We start from the raw sequence: 9,496 nt of genomic DNA, 5'->3' as shown, positions 1-9,496 counted from the left end.
AACCTGTTATGCCTATCATATTGCTTTTCTTCCATCCAATCTATCTGGTTTGCTGCAACATCTTCCTCTTCTAAATCTTCAAAGGTGGTGCCTCTGTTGATCTCATTACTGCAGCATCTGTCCATTCTGTCTGCTACAACAAAATCCACAACACTTAGGAAATTACAATCTTCTACTTCATCAAGTTTCTTCATAGCCTCTAGTACATTAAATATGACTTGTTGATCATTCGCTCTCATGGTGAGCTCTCATTTCTACACATCTATCAGAGTCTTTCCAGTTGATAGGAAAGGTCTTCCAAGTATAATGAGTACCTCTTTATCAGCTTCAAAGTCCAGTACAATGAAGTTTACTGGGAAGATGAATTTGTCCATCTTCACCAGTACATCCTCAATTTTTCCTTCAGGATATGCATAAGATATGTCAGCTAATTGCAGCATAACTGTTGTTGGTCTGGATTCTCCTACTCCCATCTGTTTAAATACAGACAATGGCATCAGATTAATACTGACTCCCAAGTCACAAAGTGCTCTGCCAGTGTACCTAGTTCCTATAGAATAGGGTATTGTAAAATTTTCTGGATCCTTCACTTTTGTAGGAATCTTACTTTGGAGCATATGACTGCTCTCCTGTGTTAAAGCAACAGTTTCAAATTCTCCCAGCCTTCTCTTTCGTGCTAAGATATCTTTTAGAAATTTCACATAATTAGGCATTTGTTCTAAAGCTTCCACAAAAGGTATGTTGATGTGTAATTGCTTCAGCACTTCCAGGAATTGGCTGAACTGCTTGTCTTGTTTTTGCTTCTGGAATCTCTGTGGGAAAAGTGGCGGATGTCTAAACTGTTAGGTAGCTTCTGAAGGTACCAAACTCTGCTTGTTTGGTTTGGTGTAGGTCGTTGCTACTGGTGTTGCAACTTCTTTTTCAGTATGTTCTGGTTGAGGTCCCTTTGAAGTTGCTGTAGCTTGGCCCTTGTAACTAGTGTCTTGATGGTTGGGTTGCTGTAACATGCTTCCATCTTGAGGTGGTTTTTGTGAGGAAATAAATTCCATCCCTTTTTTAGTCACATCAACTGGGACATCAATATTCTTTCCAGATCTCAAATTAATTACTTTGCAGTGTTCTTTGCCATCTCTTTTAGGGTCTTCTGTGTTGCTAGGTAAGCTTCATTGAATCATGCTACTCATTATTGTGGCAAGTTGTCCCATTTGATTTTCCAGGTTCCTCAAGGATACAGCTTGACTCTGTACAATTGCTTCATTCTTTGCAATGTATTCCTTAATCAGTGCTTCCAGTGAAGTGATTGGATCCTAACTGATATGTTTTTACCCTTGACTCTGCTGATGAAAACCAAGTGGTTGAGTGTTCCTATTTTGTCCATTTAATGCTGGAGTATTTCGATTCTGACTGCTCCATGAAAAATTTGGGTGTTGTTTCTAGCCAGGGTTGTAAATATTTGAATATGGGCTGTTCTGAAGCTGTCGATTGAAATTACCCACATAGTTTACTAAAGCTGGATTTCCAGGACAATTATCAAAGTCATGTTCTTTACCACAGTATAAACAAGAAAGTTCAGTAACTTGCTTTACCACTCCTAGAGCAGATGTCATGGCCTTTACCATGTTAGTCAATAAGGTTACTTGTGCTGATAATGCTGTAAATGCATCTATGTTATGTACCCTTGTTGTTCCTCTTGCTACTGGTTGCCTGGCTGATGGCCATTGATAATTATTATTTGCAATTATCTCCAGAATTTCATAAGCTTCAGTGTACAATTTGGTTAACAGGGCTCCATTTGCTGAAGCATCCACCATTAATCTTGTACTCGGATTCAACCTATTGTATAAAGTTTCCAATTAAATGCAACAAAGAATGCCATGATGAAGACACCTTCTGAGCATTTCTTTGAATATTTCCCAAGCCTCATACGCTATGATGAAGACACCTTCTGAGCAGTTCTTTGAATATTTCCCAAGCCTCATACAAACTCTTATCTTTAAGTTGATGGAAATAAGTAATCTCATTCCGCAATTTTACATTTTTTGTCAGTGGAAAATATTTCATTAGGAATTTATCAGCCAACTCATTCCATGTAGTAATGGAATCAAATGGTAACGAATTTAACCATGCTCTTGCTCGATCTCTTAAGGAATAAGGAAAAAGCCTCAGTCTTAAGGCATCTTGTGTTGCTCCAGCAATCTTGAAAGTATCACTCACTTCCAAGAACAGTTTATGATGGAGATGAGGATCTTCATTTGGCAATCCATTGAATTGACCAATTGTTTGCAACATTTGAAATATCACTGGCTTCAACTCAAAGTTTGCAGCTTCTACTTTAGGTCTGATAATCCCAGGGTGTACAACTTGAGGAGTTAACACATTATAATCTCTAATAGCTCTATCTCTGTCATCAGCCATGTAAATAATGTTGTTATTGCCTGGCTATCTCTCGTTAGCATGTACATTCTTCTCTTCTTGAATGTTCACTAGTTGTAAGGGCCCCTGAGGGTCCAAATTTCCTGCATCCTGCAAATTATTCATGCCTGAAACAGTTTTTGAATTCCTTTGTTCTCTTCGCAGTCTCCTAACAGTCCTTTCAATCTCAGGATCGAATTAGAATACCACAGACTCGTCTTTGTGCATGCAAGTACTAATCTGTCAATAAATAAAATAAATCAAATCAAATTGGCGCTATCAAGATTTACTTCACACTTCAAAAATAAACAATCAATCCCCGGTAATGACACCAAAAACTTGTTGGTTAATTTTATAATCAAATGCTACAGATGCCAATGTGCAAGTATACACAACAAGTAACAAAGTGATGAATATTCAAGATTGTCTCCACAGGGATTGATGTTACTTGAAATGTTATAGCAATCACAATAATGCAAACTACTTAAGTCCGAAGTTAACAAATATAAAGTGGGTTCTATCGTAATTGATGATTGTGAGAGAATAAAGTAAAACAATGTCGTAATGCAATAAATTAAATTAAATGTGTCTAAGATTCAATTAAGACTATGGTAGCTGAATGATCAAACTCTCCTTATGGGCTGACTGTTTTTTATCAAGTTAACACCAGTTGTTACGGCAAGTGCTGCAGCACTGGGTAGAATTAATATGCATCCTCAGCTGTCGCATATTAGAACTCTCATACCCTTAAATCTATTAACAATGACCAGTTGCTAATCTAATTATAATATGGCTTTATGATCCTTTAGTCTCTCCACCCTACAAGGTGATCACATATGTCTAGTGTGTCACAAATCTTAACTTCAAGTATAGCTCTTATAGGATTCAAGATAACTTAATCCAAGAAACTTAAATTAAGATCGAGTAATACTCTAATAATATCCACTGAGATATTCCCTTTTACGGCTCTATCTTAACTTGAACTATTAAATGGGTGGTCAACCGAAATAACAGTTATATTAATAATAACTACTAGAGTAAAATGCTACAGCAACGACATAACAACACATAAGAATAGTCAAAAAACCCATTGGATTGTTTGTCACTCAACTACAAGCAAATCTAGTTCATATTCTGAATGACAAAAATAAACATAAATATATTATTCATGGGATACATCAGAACAATCAAATAAAGAAGAGAAGTATAAGTTGAGAATGGTAAAAAGCAAATCCAAATAACTCTGCACAATTCCTCAATGTTGCCAAAATTGCACTCTTCAATTCTGATCTTCTTCTCCTTTCTTCTCTAATGATTTCACGATAATTTCCTTGCCGCCTTTCTATGTGGTGCGCGCCCCCCCTTTTATGCTGCAAACTGGGGTAAATAAAAGTATGTGGGTGTTCATGAGTTAAATTAGGAAACATGCAAATCGCGATTCTGCAACTGGCCCGCGTCTAAGTTTTCTCCCTCATTGCTCCCAAATTGCTACAGCACTAGTTGCTCTAACAACAGCTACAACACTGCACTGTTCCCGATTGTGCTTTACTTTTTTTGCGGCCATCTTATTTCCTCCTCTTGCTAATCTAATGTCTCAGCATCCCTTCATGAATTAAGACTTTCTGAAAACCTATAATTATGCAACTGTTTTGAGCACAAATTACTTTGATTCGAGCAAAACTTATTAAGACTTAACTAAAATGAATGTTTATGCAAAATATAACCAAAATGTAATAAAAACATCTTATTTGCTCTCTAAGTGATCTTGATTTAAGTTTAGAATTGATGTAATAACTCTCATTTCATAGAGTTATCAACCAACATAAGTCAATTTTACAACAGCAAGTGGTGATCAATTCTATAGTCATAAGTACACTAAAACTATTGAACTTTACCATTTAGTAAAAGGCATAGTTTCTTTGCTTATGACTCTTTGGTACAAGATTTACTGCTTAGAACAGACTTCCTTAGCCTCATTGCACCATTCACATTCCATCACGAAGGATTTGTGCACAGCACTGTAGTGATCATTATTGGAGTGCAATATTGATTGAAGAATCCAATGGAAACAGGAGAGTCTGTGGCTATAAATCAGGACAGTTCAGTGAAGCTTAGCATCACTACCCATCCTCAAAGAAAGAAGTGCTAGCAGTAATCAAAGAAATCAAGAAGTTCTAATTCTTTCTCTCACTTACTCCTTTTGTGATTAAAACATATTACAAATATCTCCAAGGATTACTCAGAAGAAAAGAAGGAGAAATTTTGGATCCTCAACTAACACGATGGTCTGAGTTTCTCTCGAGATTCAAGTTTGAGGTAAAACACATCAAAGGAGAATCCAACACAGTTGCAGATTTCCTCTCAAGACCAGCCATGGCAATCTCTCAAACATGGTGCACCTAGTCTTTAAAGAAACCTTTGAAGTGGTATCAATTACCAGCTTCAGTAAAGTCACATCCACCAGAATCCAGCAGAAGGTTGCCACCAGCATGATTTGAAAAATAATTTTCTTACAGCCCTTCTGAAATAATTGAAAATCTCCCTGCCGAACTCAAAGAGTTAATCTTTGACAAAGTCACAAGCCATTTGACCTACCCGACAAGCTCTAGCAATACAAAATGGAGAGTTTGGGCACTGATCGACAGCATTCATCTTTATACAGCAAAGAAAGTTGGAGAAAAGTTCTTATACTTTCAACTTTTCAATCCATAACCAAACATAGACCAAATCCATGAGTTTGTCTTTCAACCTACTCTATTCTTCCATCATGTTATTAATGAATACACAAATTGGGGACATTATGTGATTTGTGATGCTATGCCATGAGCATATTATTCATTCTTGTTACTCCTCAACATGTATCCTATGGCTATGTTATTCCAACCTCATGTCATCCACAAAAGCCGAAGGTACAACTATGGAAGGTGGTTCGATAGACTTTTTGCTCCAATCTATGAAGATCCCCTCACATTGAAGCTAATCAATAGGTATCAAATATCTCAAATTACTATAGTCATAGTAAAATTAAAAGATATTTGGGGACAAGACAAACCACCTTTAGTTCGAGTTGTAGATCATGATCACACTAGAGATGACCATCATGCAATGTGGAATGGATACCTACATGCAAGACAAGCATTGGGGGAAGTCTACAACATGCAGCCCTTGTACAACACTCACAGCCCTCTCTCACCAAATATTGTGACTACACCAGATCTTTTTAACAAGGAAGAAATAAGAAATAGTGTTCTTTGGAAAGATGACGAGCATGAACTCGAGATGAAAGAACTATACAATAAGTGGCTGAGAAACCACGGAAGAAAAAGAAGAGATAACACCTCCTTGGATTAGGAATCATTCAATCCGCGTGATATAATAATTATTATATTATAATTATCATGTGTCGTTGATTTAATCTAACGATAAACAATAATTATGGCATTGATGTCGTGATTTTAATTATGGTATCATAGAATTTTCCTATATTAGCTCATAATAAGTAGTCCTAAATAGTAATTCACATTATGGGTGTTTTTGCAATAAATTATTTTATTAAAATAAGAGTATTCATAGTAGCTTCTATAGCGCAAATAATCACATCCTAATTCTTCTCATCAAAATAACAATAATATGTTATCTTGATCTATAGCAACCAAAATTAGAATAAACTACATTATCATTGATGTGTTTACTTTATCTTAAAATCAGAATGGATTATTATAAGTTACTAAAATACCCTTAATTAATATCATTGTTATTATTTGCTAAAATAATTGTGATTATTATAATTCAAAAACTTATTATTAGAAAATTTTATTTTTAACAATAATAAAAATGTCCATAATTATAATAATAATAATAATCATCATCATCATCAGCGATCGACAACGGCAACAACAGCAGCAAGTAGTAGTAGTAGCAGTAGCAATAGTAGCAAAAGTGCAATGACAACAGTAAGTAGTTGTGACAATGACGAATGGCAGGAACATTGATATTTTTTTTCAAATACATAAAGAATGACGAAATGAGAATTTTAAACATTAAGGAAGGTAGTATGGTCAGTCCAAGGAATGAGAACTCTCATAATTATTCCTAATTTTAGATGGAGCTTGCCGCTTTAATTTTAGTTCTCCCTCTCATTTAAGCAAGTAAACTCATTATTTATTCTCGTTCCTTAATTCTCCTACAGATTGCTAGTTAGTAAATACCCCGTAAGTACCTTTCTCCTAAGAATTAAATATGTTATTTTTTATAGTCAAGGATGCAAATATGCTAAAAAGATATTGGCATTATCATTCGTAATGGCGAAAACAAAAATCCTTTAATTTCTAATTTATGTTGAAGCACTTACTATAGAAGTCTAAGGCTAAACGCATTCCAAAAGTCTACAGACCAACGAGCCTAACTCAACCCAAAAGCTAGATTAGGAGTTAAGGGTTCCTTAAGTCTTTTATACTTAATCCAAGTTCAATACTGAGTTGATATAGGATATTTTCCCTAATACTCCCATCACATAATAAGGTAGTATATGAGTTTGACTCCGATATCATATAGAAGTCTACAATCCTAACTTAATCCAAAAGCCAACTCAAGAGTTAAGAGTGACAAGGTTTTATATACTTAAACTTAACCCAAGTTCAATACTCAGTTAATGTGGGATATTTTCCCTAGCGGTACCATATCCATTATACAATGGAAAACACAAATTTCTATTGATAAAAATAATTACATAATCACAAGATCTCAACTCTTCTTATTTTAATTTTTTGTCAATTTTGAGGGACAATATATTTACAGATCATAAAAAAAAATTATTGGAAGATTATAAATGCATTAAAAAAATAAAAATAAATAAACATCTAAGAGAAGGGGGACAAAATAGTCTAACTCTAACATCAACACAACAAACTATACCATCCAAACATCAACAAATACCATTGTCAACATACATGACGCTTGGATCGAAACTGATCAAGGAATGGAGACGTAAAAAATGTCCCCTTCAGAAACCAAAGCTCAACACAGCAAATTAACTTCAAACTCAACCTTCGCCAAGATTTACTACGAATTTTGTCAAAATCCTTCATTGGCTCTTAAATGGCAACCAAATGCCAAACATTAAGGCTACAAAATGTGGCTGACGGTCCATTTGGAATTGCTTTTAAGATATTTGAAAGTAATTTTGAAAGTTAATTTTGATATTTGATAATTTTTTAAAAATTTTGATATTTGATAATTTTTTAAAAATTTTGATATTTGATAATTTTTTAAAAACAATCATCATATCTTACAATAAATTTTAAAAAGTAAGGAAGGAGTTACTTTTCAAAATCTAATTCTAAAATCAGTTTTATACTTAATATAATTCCATAATATCTTTATGCATAGTACAAGAATAAAAATTATCCTTATTAATTAGTAAATAAAAAAGAGATTATTATTATTGCCAATCATATTGAGATGACAAAATAAAAAATTTACTAATATAAAATATTTGTTTTACCTATCAATCATTATATATACACAATAAAAAAAATTATATACATGTTTCGTAAATAAATTTTATTCAACATTATGTATATCTCAATCATTTGTATTTACTGAAAGAAAAATTATATTCTATGACAAACTCATTTCGTCATAGAATAAAGAATATCATTGCAAAATGCATTTTTCCACAAAATAAATTTTTTTTTTGAAACTCAGGGGCTAAATGTCCATCTTAGAAAATATTTTGCAACGAAATTATCTAGCAAAAATTTCATTGCCAAATAGGTCGTATAACAATGATTTATTTAGTTTAAAAACCATTGCAAAAGAAGCTTGAAAATGTTCAAAAATTCATTTGCTAAATGACGCATATTACAACTATTTATTTTGTCTCAGATTGTTTAAAAAAAAACGTTGCCAATAAGTTTGAAAATGACAAGGGAATTGAATTGGCTATCATCATGCAATAAAAAAATGTTTGTTGCTTAATATCGTAATTTACAACAAAATTGGTTTAGTCGCAAGTTGTTGCATTTGGAGACAAATATTTTCATTACCGAATATGAAAGAAATGAAAGTAATTTCACAATATGGATTACAATAAATCAAACAAATTCTTATAGAATTACAATAATAATTAAAATCATTATGAAAATACAAGAATTGTTATTATTGATGACGAATACATAAAAATTATTACAAAATATAAAATCTATTCTTTTGAAAGGAAACATAAATAAATCTAAATTTCTTGATTTTCTTCATTTCATTTCTTACAAACAGACAAAAATGTAAAAATTATTATATATACCACCTACAGAGAACATAAATGTCAAAATACCAAATTTAAAACATTTATTTTCATAAAACAAACAACTTAACATTTATATTTAAACGTTTAAAAAAAATAAACATATTATTTAGATATTTATATTCACGCTTATTCAAACTTCAGCAAAATTCAAATTTATTCAAATTTCAGATAAAAAAGATACTACCTTAGTTAGCTTCTAAACATAATATAACAAATAATCTTAAAAGAGAGAGAGACTAAAAGAAACCCACCTTTTTAGCAACAAAGAGCAGGTTCATCATGGAAGCTAGCAGAATATTATCATCTTCAAAAAGTGAGTCTAACCATGAATGTTTTAACAATGTGGAAGTTATGGTAGTCTTTAAAATGGTAGGATTATGTTAAAAATCAGGGGGATTTTGGCTGTTTTCTCTATAAAAATAGAAGAAGATGGGGATTAATTGGTTTTGGTTATCTGAGCAAATGACAGCCTTCAGTGCCACCATATCCCATTTGCAACATTTGTTTTTTCATATTATTCTTCTTTCCTTCCATTCCATGGGATGTCAAAATCATATAATGTCAAAAGAATCTAGAAAGGTCAAAGAATTTATTAAGGTTGTGTTTATTTGCTGGAGTGGGGAGTGAGGAGTGTGGATTCCTCCCACTCCAGCGTTTACTGTGCTTAAAATGGCCACGGATTGGGAATCCCACTTCGTTGGCCCCACTCATTTTTGGAGTGGGGAGTGGGAGTGGGACTCCCATTGGGGGAGGTGGGAGTGGGAATCCACTCCCACCTCT

The 9,496-nt window shown here is 33.3% G+C and overlaps 1 protein-coding gene and 1 non-coding gene across 2 annotated transcripts; one reads left to right on the top strand and one right to left on the bottom strand.

Moving 5' to 3' along the window:
* Nucleotides 1–254: 254 nt before the first annotated feature.
* Nucleotides 255–713, bottom strand: LOC112100888. Its single transcript, XM_024190755.1, has one exon. It carries the CDS (start codon nt 711–713, stop codon nt 255–257), a length of 459 nt encoding a protein of 152 aa, XP_024046523.1.
* Nucleotides 714–1,924: 1,211 nt separating this feature from the next.
* On the top strand, nt 1,925–2,031 carry LOC112101401. Its single transcript, XR_002907527.1, has one exon. It is a non-coding gene; the product is annotated as a small nucleolar RNA R71 (small nucleolar RNA).
* The last annotated feature ends 7,465 nt before the right edge of the window (nt 2,032–9,496 follow it).

This window comes from Citrus clementina, unplaced genomic scaffold, assembly GCF_000493195.1.
Source record: "Citrus clementina cultivar Clemenules unplaced genomic scaffold, Citrus_clementina_v1.0 scaffold_2, whole genome shotgun sequence".
In the NCBI taxonomy this organism is placed as follows: Eukaryota; Viridiplantae; Streptophyta; class Magnoliopsida; order Sapindales; family Rutaceae; genus Citrus; species Citrus x clementina.
The sequence above is the reverse complement of the archived record's forward strand: the minus strand, read 5'-3'. Positions and strand labels throughout refer to the sequence as shown.

What these genes read in the sequence shown, in the direction of transcription:
- LOC112100888 (XM_024190755.1), bottom strand. Translation starts at nt 713, where the DNA reads ATGCCTAATTATGTGAAATTTCTAAAAGATATCTTAGCACGAAAGAGA.